Below are 17,761 nucleotides of genomic sequence, written 5' to 3' on the forward strand. Positions count from 1 at the left end.
CCGTTCATTATTCATAGTGGCTGGACAACTCAGTCTGACACTGTCAATGCACAGACCACCTCAGATGAAAACACAAATCTCCATCGAGTCAAAAACTACTGTTGAATTTTTCCAAGAACAGAGAACCCTTAAACATAAAATTTTGCTACTGGTAAAATTTATTTTTTGGGCCTTTTTATTCCAAACCATTCCCGCCAATGGTCTGCACTCTTCATCCAGCCCAGTTCAGGAACGTTTAAAATAGTCGTGATTCATGACGTTCGAAATACTCGCAGCTGAAATTATTTTCAATTCAGCGGAGTGTTAAAGTTGCATCACCAATTACTCAGTCTTTTTGTCTTTGTTTCGGTTCTATTTTCTACCTTTGACCGCGAAGCCCGACACTTTCTTCAAATACCAGTTCTGTTTCTTAGTGGCCTATGGAAGGAACTTAATGAATGCTAAGGGTGTAGGGTTTTCTACAGTCTGACAAGTTAAGCGCTTTGAAACACTGTACTAAGCGCTATATAAATGTAATTTATCATTATTATTATTATGTTCCGAACGTAAATCAAAAGTATGGCACTCTAAAACTAAAGGAGAGTTTTGAGTTCCGTTCCTGTTATTCTAACTGGCAACAGATTTTACAGAGTAATCCAAATGCTGGCAAGTTTGCTAATATTATGTAACAGCAGGGATGTGCCCAGGATTTCCTGAGTGCCGGGTATACTGTGCGTTGGCCTGGGGGAGGTGTCAAAGGGGAGGGGTGTCCCCCTTTGAGAAATTTTTTCGATATTTGAAGGTGCTCAGATGCCAAATCTGGCACTTGTGTAATTTTTTAAGCACATACAAAAGTACTAGTTTTACTAACAATTTACATTTTTTCATTTTTTTTTTTTCAACTTATGATGAATATATTGTTAGGAATGTCGGGATTTTAGATGAAAATAGTGCTGGGCGGGATTCACAATTTTTAAGACAGTGCTGGGCGGTAATTTTTAGTGCTGGGCGGGGCCGCCCAGTGCCGCCCAGCGTAGGCACACCCCTGAACAGTCATATTTCATCCCTTTCGTTTGTTTCCTTGACGACAGGAGAGAGAAGACCGTATGCTCCTCCAGGAAGAGGTGGAGGGACTCAGGGATGTCTTGATTCAGTTTGCCAACTTTGCCAGTCGATATCCATCTCTGGATAACCAGTTATTGGCACTCCTCCAGAAGAATCATTCCAGGCTAAGCAAAACTCTTCCATCTGCCGAAGAAAACCAGGAATGAAGAAGAAGAGCTAGACAATCAAGAGTGAAAAGAAAAACAAGGTTCCAGGTTTTTGATAAACCAGACGAATTGTTTTCCGTGTCCTGGAGTCGAATTTGTGGGAATTTCCTCACGTTATGCAACAGATTAAAAATCGTTTGGAATCGTCTACAGATTGTATGAATTTCCGTTTTTCCTCGATGCATTTATATAAGGCGTACAACCATACAAGGTTGAGGCGTGTACAAAACATTAGAGGGCGACATGCAAAAACAAAGTGGAAAGATGAAAATATGTAATAGCTTCAACTTTTAATCATCTCTCTTTTTTTTTAAGTTCAAAACGTTTTTATTTTCAAATAATTTAAGTTCAATATTGGATTAAATTTGATCATGAGAATTGTCAACATATTTGTTAGTTATCTTCTATTGGTGAAGACTGGCCTCTATTTATTCATCACAAACTTTGTCTGTGGTAATTAACATCCCGTCTTTTACACGAAGAAACTTTACTTGCCATTTTACTTCCTTGTTAAACTGCCGACCGGATTTCTTGAATAGTCTGCAGTATTAGCCGAAATCTTAGCACACTAAATGTTTGCTTCAAGTCAAATTCAAAATTATATTTGTTGGAGACTTCCCTTATTATTCATGGACATTGTTGTGAGTGCAGCTATACAAATTAAATATCTGGGTACAGGGAAAAAAAAACAAAGAACGCATTGAGGGTTGCAATAATAAAAGGCTGATAGAACTATAGTGATCATTGTTTGCCTTCTTTCTAGCATATTCTGGAAGCAATACTGAATGACCTTTGAGAAGATCATCTTTATTGGCCAGGCTCTAATATGCTAGACAGAACAAGATTATTGGTCAGCCATTACCAAATAAATTAATCTTGGATTGCTGTATCTGTCCTACCAATGTTAACTACCTGAGATGATTGTCTAATTTGAACCCTTTTTCCACATCTGGGAATAGTTTAGAGGGGGGTAGACTTCAACCCAGAAGAATGTGTTTTAGTAACTAGTTATATGTTATAGTGTGCCAAAACAAAATTATAGGTCATCATGACGACTTGTAGAAGCGAAGAGAACAAATCCTTGTTGGTGCTAGAATATAGGCTTTTAAAAATTAGGGGAAGAAGGAGAGAGGAAGGGGCTGAGGGAGGGGCAGCGGGAGGAACAGGGAGGGGAAGGGAGGGAAGGAAGGAAAGAGGGAGGAGGGGTAGTGAGAAAGACGAGCGGGTGCAGATGGGAAGGTGATATAAAACAGTTATGTTCAGTTATTTCCTTTTTTTTTAAATTGAAATTTTTAATAGAAGGGGAAGTAGGGAAAGTGTTTGGCCTGCATGCAGGGGTATGGAGGGGTGGAGGGTGGGTGCCGGAAAGAGCAGATAGAACATTCCTCTTGAAACTTCACATCATTGTCTTGCATTGGTACATATTTTTCTCATTGATGAACTTATGTAGATGCTATTGCGTTGAACTCATAAATTCCTTTGGATGAGGTTAAAGCATCGAACTTGGCAGATATAATTTCTTGTGTTCCCTTTTTGTGCTTGAGAATCAGTACTATTTTCAGAAGTACTCTTGTTTTGTTTAGTAAAGCTTTGATGTGATGAAACAGGATATGTGATGATGGTAGTTGGTGTGGCGGGGGCGGGCGGGCTAAGGGTGAGGGAAAGACAGCAGAGGTTAGAGATAGAAAAGGAAAAGTGGCCGGCCGAACATGCCAAAAACCAATATTAATGAGATGGGTATGTTCTGTTCTGGGCTTACTTTTAAGACACAAAAGTTTCTCTTGGCCCTAAAATTTTTAGTTCCCATTTTTTCAAAGTTATTATAAAACGTATCATAAGTTTGCAATTTTGCATCGTTTACCCGCCGAAGTTTTCGTAGATATGGAGGAGGGTGAAATTACACGATGACTCAATTAGAATAAACGCTTTTGTAGGTGGCAGTCAAATGTGTTGTTCAAGTTTGAGCAAGAGTTATAAGTTCCTTACTGAGAAACATATCTTTTGTATGTTCATGGGGGGGGGGGGTTGGGGGAGGAGCAGGGGGAGGGGGATGGCAGGAGTTGAATCCCAATGAGCTTTAACTGTGCTGTTGAAGCGAGGAATGGGCAAGGATCAAATGCCTGGAATAAGAAAAATAGAAAATCTCAGTATGGACTAGAGAGTCTTTGCTGCTCATTAATAACGTTAGACCATGGTATTTAACACACCTTACCTTACCTGGGGTTGGGGGGGGGGTGGACGCGGAGGGGTGGTAGACACTTGGTCGTGTAGTTTCATAAAATTTGTTGCTCTTTTCCTTACATAGGTTTATTGTTATTCAAATGTGTGTGTGATGTCAATGTGTGATAAAGGAATACGTATTATAATCCATTTTCCGATTGGAAGTGTAAAAAAAGGCCAAAAAAAAAAATTCAAATATTATTAAAAAGGTTAAAGTATGAAGAAGATATCGTAAAAAAAAATTAAATTAGAGGTAAAATATGGTTTAATATTAACCATTAATAACTGGCAATGCAATGTACATGAGTCTGGCAATTCTGAATTTCTAATCATCCATATTGTTGCTTTTCCTCTTTGTCTGAAAGAATGTTTCACTTCAGAATATATGTGAATTACAAAAATCATATATAATGAGTTATCAATACAGAGAGGGTTATTGCTTCATAGTTTTTATGTAATTAATATTTAAATAATCTAGTCTGAAAACAAACACAAGAGTTGTTTTTGTATTAAGTTAAAAGAAAAAAACAATTGGCGGGGGAAAAAATGGATTTATATTAATAATAATATCTGATGTTTATAGACTTTGTTATTATTATTATTTAACATATTACTAATGCATGTAATTACATAGAGATCATCACAAAGTAAACAGAAACGAAACAAAACTATGAATATACTATTTGATGTAACGGTCAGTCGCGCTGGACATTTTTTTTTACCTCAACTATAGTCAGTAATCAAATCTTTTTTTTGGTTCTCCGGTCAGTTTTTTTTTAATATATTGATAAAAATATATCTGCTTTTTCGTACAGATGAATAAGAAAATAGAAGAAGAAAAAAGCAAGGAGAGAAGAAAGTTAAAGGAGACAAAATATGAATGAATCAGTAGCAAAAGCCAAGTCAATAGTTTCAAAAAATGAGCTAATTTAAATGAGAATTTATAAAGAAAGAATGGTAAAAAAGTATCTTGAGAATTCAGCAGAAAAGATGCAAGGACTTGCAATCATTATTACTGTAAAGTTCTTGCAATCAAAATTGAATTTTTTTTTTCTTTCCCGCCCCACCCTTTTTGTACTGAATAGATGTCTTGAAGAAGTACTTTGTGTATTATTATTATTTTTATATATGAATGATTTTGTTCCAGGAACATTGTTTTTTTCTTTTTCCTTCCATAATTAAAATCATGCACATTATGAAATATCAAGATCTTTTTTTCTTTAAATTAATTTTGTTTCATTTTTTTTTTTAGTGTATCTATTATCAACAACTCTAATATTAAGTTCTTTAGTTGGGTAAAAAGAGCATATTTGTAGCTTTCTCTTTCTTTCTCATTTTTTTATCACAGATTATAGAAGAACTTAATAAATGTTGGAATAACAGTTTCAAAATATGCTGGTTGAATTTGATTTGGTCAATGGCTCCCAAACGTCGGCGGGGGGAGGGGAGGAATGGGGGAGAGGGGGGACTATAGTGCATACCAGTCCAGATCGGTTTCTTCCCCTATGGAGTAACCAGTGAAATGGTTCTGAATAGTGGCTCCTGCAGTCCACATCAAAACCTGTAAAAGATTGCGAAAACCTATCCCACAACTGAGTAGTGACCCACTCCTTTGCACTTCTCAGTCATGTCGGCCCGACATGTCGAGTAAGCGCAGGACTGGTGCGGAAGCTAGCCTTGATTTAGCGTGTCAAATGCAGCACCCTGAGAAGGACCCCATTTCACTCTGTTTAGATTAGAACATCGCGTGAGATCAGTTAAAGGGAGCTGAAATGGCCGATAAGTTTGGTTATAAAACCGACTATAATAGCCAACAAGTTCCATGAAGGATCTTACTTCCTTTTTCGTAGTAGGAATCGACGCATTTAATACCTTCTGTTTGATCTGCAATACCCGACTAATCTCCCTCATGAGATCGGAGGTGAACTGACTTCCCACGTTGGTCAGAATTTCTTTGGGAAACCCCACCCTAGTAAACATCTCGTGTAGAGCTTCGGCTACACTCTCCGTTTCAACACTAGGGAGAGCAACTGCCTCTGGGAGTCTTGTAGCATAGTCTACTTATGTCTAGACATATTTGCGGTACAGTACGTGACGTATCTGTTGCTGTTATTGCTGTTGATATGCGCCATTTTATCAGGGAGAAGTGGAGGCTATAGTGATGGAAAGTCTGTTATATGATTTAATTCTGGGAAACATTAATGGGGTCTTGGTCAAGGTAGGGCGTTTCTCTTTTGGTTTTAAGATTACCAAGGTATGCACATTTCACTAGAGGCATCAAATCCTTATTTGTTTTATAAATAATGCAACAAATTACATGGCCAGTGAGTAAGTTTTGGTAACTGGAAGAAGGGGAGGGTGAAGGTTGGGGGGAGGTGTAGGTGGGGGGGTGAATGTTGAGGTTGGAGGATTATATCTGTGGCATATCCAAAACTGTTTCAAAGGAGAAATTAATTTTAAAAATTTGTAAGGTAATGATTTATAAAGAGAAGCTTTCTTTCCAAGGACCGTAAATTATAAGTGCTTAGTATCTCCATTTGTTTCCTTACATATCTGCCCCCTCCATGTTAATGTGTAGACATGAAATGAACAAATTATCTGCTGTTTATTGCATTTGTACGTTTTTATTCATCACCCATATACTGACAACTTTACCAAAAACAAAGAGAGTAACAAAATTATTGTCAATTGATAAATGTACAATGGATCATAGTCTCTGGCAAAATGTACAATAATTGACCTAAAGATTTCAAAAAATAATACTTTATAGATGAAACCAAAAAAATAATAGTGAGCTATAATAACTTTAAATTACACAAAGTAATTGATTGCAAGAAACATGTTAGTGTTTAATAGCTGCAAACATGCTTTCACATAGTTTGAATTTGATAGAAAGTCATCACCCCCTCCCCCCCCCCTTCCCCTCCTCTCCACCTGCCATCATCAGTCATATTTTTTAAAGAAAATGGAGGCAAACAATTCCAGTTCAGTGCATTCTTACTGACCCTGACATGAATCATCAAAACTGAGATACGATAATATTTCTTGACAACTATTTCATTGTCAACGGAGTGTTAGCTCAGTCGTTAACGCCGGTGCCTTTCAATCATAAGGTCACAAGTTTGAGTCACTCCCAGATTAATGTATGTCGTCCAGTTACAGAGTTGTTGGCAATTGACAATTCATAATCATGGACGTTAAAATATGAATCTAAGAGACTGACTTCGGTCAGATTGCGGCTTTGATAAGCCAATGATGGCTTCTTCGCGAGTTACTACTTGCAGTAGGTTCTAAAATACATACATACATACATACTGAGAATAGCACAACCCTTTCTTATCACAAAGCTTTAGTCAGAAGATAATTATTACTGGCATGTACAAAAAGGAGATTCTTTGCTGCCTGTCTTTGTGTTGCATCTTCACTTCCTTGATGAGATTTCTATTCGAATGATGAATACACAAAACGTTAGGCATACATTATGATACATAGTATTCTTCTTACTGTTTATCTCCCAGTTAATAAAATCAAATGACGTGATGATATTGATGAATTTTTCCTGCAACCCAACATTCGAAGAAAATGACAAGTGAAAACATAATGATTCACTCTGCACAGTACGAGAAAAAATCACTTGGCAGGCTAACTAAATGGTCTTGTTTATTCGAATAAATTGTTCTACTCGATAATGTCTTGAATCATATATAGGTTTGACTTCCCAACTTGTTGCTTCTTGTCACATAGATCTAAATGAAACTTCAAACACTATGCTATGGATGCAAGTATTCAGTTATCTATTAAGAGGTTAGCTAGGCTTGTAAAGTTTGTCAACATCAAGTCTGGAGAGCAGGCAGTATAAAAATACCTTTTTGAGTTGTTTTGCATAAGTTTGTATTGTTATTTTCTTTTCAAGTTTGATTACTTGATACTCAAATCAAATAGACAATGTAGTCCATTATTAGCTTGACTCATGGAAGTTTCATTCTATAATATTTTTTAAAAAAAGTTTGACTCATTTTCAATTTTTTTCAATCACATGGTAATTTTGTGTGAGTTAATAGTAATCTGTAAAAGTGATTTGGTCAAGCAACATTGAGGATGGAATCAAGTTAATTCATGACTTGAAGTTTCATTTATAAAAAAACATTGAGGAAAAGTCGACTCATTTTCAAATCTTTCCTATCACATGGTATTTTTGTGTGGAAAATAGTAATTTGTTAAAGTGTTTTGGTAGCGCAACATTTGAGGATGGAATCAAGTTAATTCATTACTGTGTTTGTTAACATTCTCTTGGTGAGAAAAGTCTAGAAAGATGGGAACAGTTTGAGCAAATGCAGTCTTTATGATGGAGTAATGCTCGACAGGTTAAGCAAAATCCCACCCCTCCCCCTGACACTACACACTATGAAAGATGGAAGTGACAGATGTTGCGATTCAGATATATAGAAAGTGATTTTACATGTTAGAATAATGCATTAAAGTTATCTACCAGCCTTATAGCAAGTTCTATTCCAAATCCCAAATGGGGTGATGGGGAGGGGGTGTTTAGAACATAGTTAACATTAAAAATTCAATCACTTTTGACAAAAACTGCTGGTGACACCTGAAGATAACTTGTATGATTTGATTAAAATGTCTGCAAGTTTAAGGTAATGATGGCCTCAACGTCTGTTTTGAATTTCAGCTCCTTTTAAATTCAAATAGTCATTAGTTTCATGTTCAAATATATGAGGCCAACTCAACAGACAAGGACAATACTACTGGCATTATTGTGGAAGAGGTTATGCAATATTGTACAGAGCAACACACAGCACACCAAAGATATGAGAAGAGTACTTGAAAGCCCTGTAAAGGATGATATTGATGATGGATATGGTTTAATATGCAGGCTATTCCAATACAGAATGTTAAAGTTGGATGCATGCTCTGATATTTTGATCGAGAATTCTCCTGCAGGTACTGTTCAATATCTTCGGGTTCTAATGTTATTATTCATCTCTGTTCAAATGAAGAGGGCCGAATTGATCAAAGCTATGGAACAATGTACTTAATCATCTCAGTACTGGCTAAAAAATAACTTGACAAGGGCTAAGTGGCAGAAAAGCTGTATCACGACGGTTTATAACGATGGTAAGACCTGTCAAACAGATGGGCAAGACACAAAGAGAAATAATTTTGATTTTTGTCAGATCAACTAACTATTATTATGTTACCTGTAAAACCCATTCATGTCGAGTGGCTTCAGGAACAACTGAGAGACCTGACAAAGTTTCGACTATATTTGTCATCTAATATCTGGTTTGTCCTACTCTAACATGTCATAGTACTACAGCTGTAAAATAAAATAGAATTCCCCTTGCCTAGAAAAAAGAAAAGGCCCCCCACCCCCCCCCCAAAAAAAAATTAAAATCCATACATTTTCCCAAAAACTCTGGAAAAGCTTTCCCACATAACCATACGTGCTGAATTTTGTCAACGTGGCAGTCCATTCGTGCAACCGTGAGAAATCGTACATGTGTTGCGATGGTATCGAACATCGTGTGACGATAGGAAGAAAGAAAAGACACGCCATGGCTTGCAGCCGGAAGATCCTGGATGTTGTCGCATGATCTATCTTCGACTGCTGGTACAGTTCTCCTCGGATGTTTTCATCTTCGTTGTGAAATTTTCATCATGGTCGGAGTCTCGGTGTTTGTCGGGAGGTCAGATGGAGTGGCCGGCTACTACCTCTCTTGGTTGTCCCCCTCCTCCTGCCCCTCCTCTTCTGGCTGGTCCTCTTGTGGAGCCTGTCCGTCCCCCCACTCAAACCCACCGGGTCTCTCCTCCTCTGGAAGAGGATTGTAATTTGGGTCTTCGGCAGCTGGATCCAAAATAGTTTTCCTGTTGCGGAAGGGATAAAAAAAAAATATAAGTCAAATGATGGAGACAAAAAGTACATACATACATTACATACAGTTCCCAACTTATCTTCACTTCACACCAGGGTTACTCTGCTAATACTGTGTTAATACTGTGCAATATTAGTTAATACTGTGCGATACTGTTAATACTGTTATATACTATTTATACTGTTATATTACTATTTATACTGTACTATTAATACTGTGCAAAGTTTATACTGTGCAATATTTTGTGTTAATTCAAGGCTTTTCCTGTTTTATCTTTGTCATTAAAATTGCAGTAAGTTAACATCTGCCTCAAACAGTCAATAAGGAAATGTTTAGTCTTATATGCAAATATCTTGATATATGTGGGGTATGTAAATGTGAGGTAATGTGTAGTATCACAGTTTGAGTTTGGTCTTAAAAAAAAGTAAACTGGCATTTTTGAGACAAATTTTAACATTTCATTAAAAAGCACACTGTAATCATGGCAACACAGTAGTTGTTCAATTGACTTTTGATGGCAAAGAACTATGCAGCCAATGGAATCAGCTGCTTCAAGTACACAACAGATGTATCCACTTACCATGAACTGTGATATTAATATTAGAAACTGTAAAGTCAAATCTTGAAATTTAAAATGGAAAATCTTCCTTAAGCTTGGACAAGTTAATGTTTTAAGCATCATAATTAAAATTGAAAAAAATTGTGATCCACATTGAAAGAAGGAAGCCAATCTTCGTCTTAAATTGATTAGTACATGGAGAGAGATGTCATGTTGGCACACACGATTAATGCACCCTCTATGTTAAGTTTTGCAGGAACAACCGGAGACAGAAAGTTGAATCTTGTCTGTAACTGTTACGTGATGTCTTTTGACATTGTGGACCCCTTCACCCAGATCAACCACTGTTTATCCAAGCATATCACATTAGATCTTATGGTTTAAACATTGCATGTTATTCAGATCCTCAAGGATTTGAGTATAGTCAGAACTTTAAATATTGATGTAGTGCAAGAAGAGGAGGAAACTAGATTGTTTGGTAAGAACTATATAGCTTTCCGGTTTGCCTCATTGCATGTTTATTTATTTATTTATTTATTTGGTTACTGGATACTTAGTATCACTTTTCCTTACAGTAAATTTCCTCCTGATCACACTAGGATATATGCTACGTAATTAATTATTCAAGAGATGTGATCCGTAGACTTACAAGAAACCAGGTGTCCGTAATAGTTTAAATCCTCCGGGTTGTGATGGGAAGACATCTTCCAAGAAATAGTAGACGTGTCCGACAGCAATTCCTAAAAAAAGAGACACAAATGGAAATATTATGAGCAGAGGTTACATCACCAAAATCAGTACTAAGGAAAGGATTAAAAGACCATTTTTTTTGGTTAGGAATCGTGTCTGAAACTTACGTTTCACTTGGATTGATAGAAAGCAAGGAAAAATATGCTACCAAGGTAACCTTTTCCCACATCTTTGGCTTTTGCCTGAAATCTTGGTATACAGGTTTTCTCACATAGAACATGTGTGAGTCACTTCAAAGCTAAAATGAGAGTTGTGCTTTTCCATTAACTAATTTTTTTTTCTATTTAATTCCAACTAATTCTAAATCACCGGTTGGAAAGCAACTTCATAGGTTTCCCAGATAAAAACAAAACTTTACAGGCTCAGCTGGGTAGAGGGATGGGGGAGGGAGGGGGGTGGGGAGGGGTTGAGCAGGAGGAGATGCTGGAATAGACCATAAGCTAAGCTGTGCCTGAATTTTTTATCACGGCAAAGTCTTCTACAATGTTCTCAGATGCACACAAATCCAAATTGACTTCCTTTAGAAGGAAAGATTCTTACAAAGTTTTGACTTACCAATAAAATCTACGATAATTGGGTTGCCCAATAGCACTGAGAATCCTAGCAGGACCCAGGGTAGATAAGGAGCCTGGAAATTCATAAGACCGAAGAAGTTCATACGGATGTACGGATTACGTCGACTCCAGACATAGACTAACATTATAGTGAATGCTTGACCGAGGAAAACGAGGTTTACAAATAAGGCAATAATCTGATATATTAATGTTAAAGGAAAAAACATGAGTTTGTTTCATACACTGAATGAACTGGAAGCTAGTCAAGTAGTCAGCAAACGAATCTCTCCCCACCACCCCCCCCCCCAAGAAAAATGGGGGGGGGGAGAACACTCAAATGCCCAGTTTGTGAGAGCATTGTGGTCAAGTGGTAAAGCAGTGGACTTGTGATCCAAGGTTTGAGGGTTCGTGTCCTGACCAGATCATTACGTTGTGTCCTTGGGCGAGGCACTTTTTCTTCATTGCCTCTCTTCACCCAGGTGTATAAATGGGGATTTGAGAGGTAACTTGTAAATATAGTTGCGTGCATCGGTTTGTGGCTGCACCCTATGGGAAGTCCCCCAAGGACACGTAGATGTGGCGCACTGTAGTGCCCCAGGAGGGATTGTTTGAATCGTGCACACTTTGGTGTGTGGGTTAGACAAGTTACCAATGACCAGGGGTTAGTGTTGTAAAGTCGTGTTACATGGGCATTGGCCTTGAACCTTCAACTTTAACTTTACCTGCTGCATCAGACTTGAGTTTATAGGGTTACCCAAAAAGTTGAAATAAATGCTTAGGTTTTATACATCAAGACATACGTCTTGAATTATTTCGTGTCCAGTGGAAATCATTGTGAAATCTTGTTTTTTCTTTTTTCATCCACAAAAATAGTTTTGAAATCATTGTGAAATCATGTTTTATGTTTTTCATCCACAAAAATGATTTTAACATTACTCATCTGTTGTATCATTGCAGTATATTTATGCATATATATATATGAATATACTGCCTCAAGAAGTAATATAAAGCTATGCTTGAGAAATCTAGCACAAATTATGAAAGTGATCATTTATAACCTGCTGAAATAACTTTCTATACCTTGAAATATTTAAGCAATCAAGATTTTGACAAAATGTTTTTTTCTTCTTTTCTTTTATCCTATTAAAACTGTTTAACGTATTTGCTAGGTCCTTGTCAAATACCAAATCTTTTGAAAACAGAAGTACCTTATTTTGACAAACTGATTATATCCAATTTCAACATTTCAACGGAAAGTGATGATTTAGTCTCAACAAGGTAGGCTTTGCTTTATGGATGTATGATGAAAAAATAAAATAAAATATTGACTCCAGTCTAGACTTAAGAAGGCTGGATTGTAATTAAAGGATACCGTCATGATTGTACCACCGAACACAAACATAAAGAAGAAATCTGCAGTCCTGCCTCTAAACGAGCCCTCCTCCAGCATACGACAGTAACGATACGTAAATATCATGTTGAAGAGGAAATTGAAGCCTATTGTGCCAAAGTACATAAAGTTGGTCACCAACCGCCATAGCTGCCAAAGAAAATGGAAAGTTAAAACATAAAAATAAAAAAAAAATAAAAAATAAATTCAAGTGAGCAGTCAAGGATAAGCTCAAATTAACCGCATCGAACTATTTGTGTGATTTTGGGTTTCCAGGTTATTTATGGAATTGGCACATTTTCCTTATTTTATTTGCGATATGTTTACAAGCTGTGTCACCAGCAAATACACACAATATATGCCAACTAAGACTTCATATAGATTTACTTGCCTTGCAGACTGCAAGAAACCAAACCTGCTCCAAGTTGTTTGGTTGGTTGGGATTGACTATATCGCCGCTGGGGTATTCAAGATTGTGGGTGTACCCAGGCAGAGCAAGTAAATACATACTGTACTAATACACAGCGTAACAATAGCTGCTACCTACTCACAGCTTCACGCACGTCTGTGTAGTACTGCGATCATCAGGCAACTGTACTACAACCCTACGGCCATTTACTTCTACTTCACATGTTTGGGTGGCTTGGGTTCTCTTGTTTCAACATAGTATTTTGAGGTTTTCTTTCATACATAGCTTACAGAGACCCTGTGTTCGACTCTTCTGGGATTTCCCAGGTTACAGTGAAGTTATGCTGATTTACTCTTTAACCCCTAAATATGTTTAGATAATTCGATTTCTTTCTCATATCTCTTGTTTCTAAAGGATTTGGTGTGGTTGTTGTATCTAGTTTTCAAGGGGCTATATACATGTACACTTACATATATTGGTACCATCTACATAGATCTTAACAAGTATACAGTTTCTGGCAAACTCCGATCTCAAAATCCATTTTTAAAACCAATGCTGTTGCAGGATATTGCTTAATCATAGAGCAAAGTCTACTGAGATCATTCTAACCAAATATCTATATAATATATTAATATTACCATTGAGTTCTTAGCATTGGAAAGTTACAATGTATATACCAACCTACACAATTAATCAAACAATACATTTCTGTGTGTTTAAGTTTCCTTGCACAAAGGAAGTAGTTCCACAAATAGACTGCTTTAAAATTCCTGTATTTATATATATATATAGCTTGGCTCACCTGAAGATGGTTCAATATTAAATCAGGATTGAAGTATAACTGGAAAGGGGTAATGACATCGAGTTGCTGCAAGAGAGAATATAATTCATACATTTGTCACCATGTCTTACAACGTGACGTCATGTATCTAGTCCTAGTGTCTGATCAATAATTATTCAGATCAAAGTACTGATTGAAAAACTCCTCTGTGAATTGTGTAATCCCATGACCTAATTAGTCCTTTTACATGCAATATACTTAGTCTAAAATTACATAATCTCAGGTAGTAGAGGTGCCATTTTTAACATTTTAATTTTAAAGGCTTACAGTATTTGATTTGTGTGAGTGTGTGTGTTTTTCTCACAGTACATTCAATTATTAAACAACGCGTGTACATACATGCATATGTAAAACATTTTGGAAAACTCAATCACTTCAAAACAACACAAACATATTTAACGCATGTACACATAGTAATGAAAACTGTTTATTAGTAGGATAATACCTTTTACAAAGCTAGCTACCAACTTCAGTTTAATTTATTAAACATACTCAAGCTTGGATTGGTACCTCCACACCTTTCTGTTCAACAGTTCAGTTCAGTTAACATATTTCGCATATATACATAGACATATAAGAACGGTGCAGTAATGGTATATACAGGATACCAGAAAAAACATAAAATGTTTATCTAAGCTAGTAACCCTAAGGAAAAAGATAGAAAATAACAGTTCTGCTAGAGGTGAAGAGATAGGCGCTCATCTTCCTCATATGTCAACAACTTTATTTTTCTGAAAAGAACAGTTTAAAAGTGACATTCAAGCAATAAATCTTTGTTGCCTTATTTTATTGTTTCACCACAATCAAGTTATGGTTCTAATTCTTTTTATGCCATCTGCAAAGATCAATAAATCTCACAGCCTGAATTGGTATGTTATATCACATCTTTACAGTGAATGTTGCTTACCACTGCAAGTGTTGTGAGCACACAAGTTGTGGTGTAAGCTCTGGTGATTGGTGGAGTCTGCATGTACTCTTCTTGGAAGGTTTGGTAAGCCATCTGAGATAAAAGAAACAAATTTGAACCAGGCTATGAGTTCATTACATTAGAAACCTCAGCAAGACTCGCATTGTAAACGGCCATATTGGTAGTCCTAAAATTAAGAAGGCAATGACCTACAGCCTACAGGGGTCAACACAGTCAATTCTTGGCCTGTACAATTTCATTTTTAGACTGACGAATTTCACCATCTTAGAGTCTACAGTTCATGTCTGTTCAAAAGTAATGCCTTCCGTTATTCTAACCGCTACAAACGTAGGCTAGGTATGCACAGGAAATTGAACACATGATTGAAGTCCCTGGCCTGACACTAATGTTAGGCCTATGTTATGCCTGCCATGAGAACTACTGTAGCCTAGGCTAGGCCGTTAGGATAATACCAATGTCCAATTCAATTGTTGCTAAGTTTTACCTCGCTTGGATTTATCGCAAATTAAAGATTTGAAATATATTTTCTTTAGCAGCTACGATTACACTTAAACTTTTTGACCCTCGGATGAGACGGTATGAGTTAAGTTGAAGGTTGTCGGTGTCGTTCACAGTTAAGCTTGGTATAGCTTACTGTGCATTAGCAGACTGTTTTCGTTATTGACTCTAAAAAGTGACGTGTGTTTGGACATTTAACACACGTAATTTACGTTCGTGAGTGTTTGTACTAAACAGTTCCGCGACAACGAACAGGATTCTCACTTTGCTCCTTGCGGTATGCGTCTAGGTTATACGGTAGCTTTTACAAGACATTTGAAACAAAATACAATGTTTAGTGGACTTTTCGACATTTTCATGTCATAGTTGCGGCCATTGCTCTCGAAATAATAACATTTTGTTTTCGAAATTGACATCCTATTCAGAAAGTTGGATATACGTTATGACGTAGTCTCAAGTTTTATCTCGAAATTGAACTTTTCTGTCTGAATTTCGTTTTTTAATCGAAAGGCACTCATTTCACGACGCTTATCAGCCACATAAGCATTTGGAAAATCCGAAGGCATTTTACACACCATGAAACTGATGAGCGCATAAACGTATATTTCCGACCGATCTCCATACCCTTATGATGTACCAGCGCCCACCAAAAGAATTTTGTAGATGCTACGGTGGCCGATATAGGACGTTGGAAATTTCATCCGAAGTTCTAATTTTCTCGAAATTTCGCCTACAAAATTGTCTCACAATTCCTCCTTCTTCGGAAATGCGAATTTCTATCGAAATTTTTAACCTGATCATCGAAATTTCGACTTTTTGTCTCTATTTTGATTACTAAGTTGGTATCAAAGTTCCAACTATCATAACTCTGAAAAATTCTTGTTTCGAACTTTTTCTAGGTTCTTATAAGTTTAACTTTCGACCAGTTTGTTTGTAAGATTTACAATCCTTATCCTTGCGAAATGATAACAAAATTCCTTATCATCCCCAATATTTCGGAAATTTTATCCCAAATATCAACATTTTAAGGCTGACATTTTGATTTTTTTATTTAAATTTCGGCTTCCTTTCTATAAATGTCAACTGTTTATGTCCCAAATTTGGCTGTCGAAGTTTGGTGATCTATATCTCGAAACGTTCACTATGTTCATTTTCAATTTGGATTAGCTTTTCCTTCAATATGTTTTTCTTTCAGGTCAAATTCATACATAAACGTTTGAAGTTTCTGTTTCATCCGTGAGATACTTTGACTTTTCATGTCACTACATTTTAAGTTTTAATGATGTCAATATCGCCCTTATATTTAGGATGTTTATTGAATTAAGTCTGACTGTTTAGGACGAAATTCCACATGAACTGTACAAATCTGTGTCTGAAAAAGATTCGACGGAAATTATGAGGTATCTGGTGGCATACTCCTATAAGAGTCTATATCCATCTGCCCGATTGTTCTCCTATCTCAGGAATAGTGCCAAAAAGCAGCAGGAGAACATCTTTTTTTGACCTGTTATCAATCAGGCTCTGTTTTGTATGACTTGTATGTTAAAGAGCATGGATCAGTGGCGTAGGAAGGTACTTTTGAGTGGGGGGGGGGGATGAAGACTGATGGCCGGCCTGGGGGAGGGGTCTAAGAGGAGGGGGTGTCCCCCTCCCCTTTGGAATTTTTTTTTTGCATTTCCAGGTGGCCTCAGATGCAATTTGGTGCAATATAGCACACTTCAACACCCACTCCATTTTGTAAATAATTTTGCATTTACACCTGGCCTTACATGCAATTTGGTGCTCCAAATGAGATTTTTTTCTCATTTGGAAATGAAAAAGGGGTTTTCTGACTTGCGAAGTGGGGGGCGGAATGATACTTCCGCCCCCATATTTTTCACTGGGGGGGGGGGGGGGCTGGCGCCTAAGCCCCAGGTTCCTACGCCCTTGGCATGGATGGAAGTACGTATGGTCCAAAATTGGGTCAATTGAGGCAATTTTAGACCACTTTAGGCCTCCCAGGAGCAGCGTACGAAAATTGTTTACTACTGAGTGAAGAGGCTTGTCTACAAGTGACGAAAACTTAAGGATCTGATAGCAAAATATCTGCGATGTCATGATGCGAAAAATTCATGGTGCCATGAAAGGCCAACTTGTCAGCTATCCAGCGATGGGTAGCGTTTAGCTAGTGAGAACTTCTATCTAGACTTTGAGACCACATTACTTTTGTGATTTAGTGTGTAAGTCAGTGGGGCTTTCATAATGGGCGTATGCTACCCTCTGTCTTCTCATTATCAGAGCCGTATATCTGCTCATTATCTAAAAGACTGCCCTCTAATAAAAATAGCGAGGAAGCTGCCCCCTCCCCTCTACTCAATACGTTACAAGACCAAAAGAAAACTAGTGCAACGATATATATTTTGCGATGTAAGAATCTCTGAATTGGCGTAAATTCACTACATGATACAGAATATTTTGTTCCATACAATGTATAC

At 37.1% G+C, this 17,761-nt stretch overlaps 2 protein-coding genes across 4 annotated transcripts in view; one reads left to right on the plus strand and one right to left on the minus strand.

Moving 5' to 3' along the window:
* LOC139981077 (uncharacterized) overlaps nt 1-4,565 on the plus strand; it is a 49,826-nt gene extending 45,261 nt beyond the window's left edge. For all 3 annotated transcript variants that reach the window (XM_071993238.1, XM_071993240.1, XM_071993239.1), the window contains exon 4: nt 1,071-4,565. In XM_071993238.1, coding sequence (XP_071849339.1) covers nt 1,071-1,250 — 180 coding nt within the window. In that variant the 3' untranslated portion in view covers nt 1,251-4,565. The remainder of the gene's footprint in view (nt 1-1,070) is intronic.
* Nucleotides 1,552-15,513, minus strand: LOC139981078 (derlin-2-like). Its single transcript, XM_071993241.1, has 7 exons — nt 15,352-15,513; nt 14,769-14,861; nt 13,823-13,888; nt 12,594-12,761; nt 11,223-11,418; nt 10,567-10,657; nt 1,552-9,350 (listed from the first exon to the last, which is right to left on the minus strand). Exons 2-7 carry the CDS (start codon nt 14,859-14,861, stop codon nt 9,194-9,196), a joined length of 771 nt encoding a protein of 256 aa, XP_071849342.1. The 5' UTR covers nt 15,352-15,513; the 3' UTR covers nt 1,552-9,193.
* Nucleotides 15,514-17,761: the final 2,248 nt, after the last annotated feature.

The sequence above is a fragment of the Apostichopus japonicus genome, chromosome 15, assembly GCF_037975245.1.
Source record: "Apostichopus japonicus isolate 1M-3 chromosome 15, ASM3797524v1, whole genome shotgun sequence".
NCBI lineage: Eukaryota > Metazoa > Echinodermata > Holothuroidea > Aspidochirotida > Stichopodidae > Apostichopus > Apostichopus japonicus.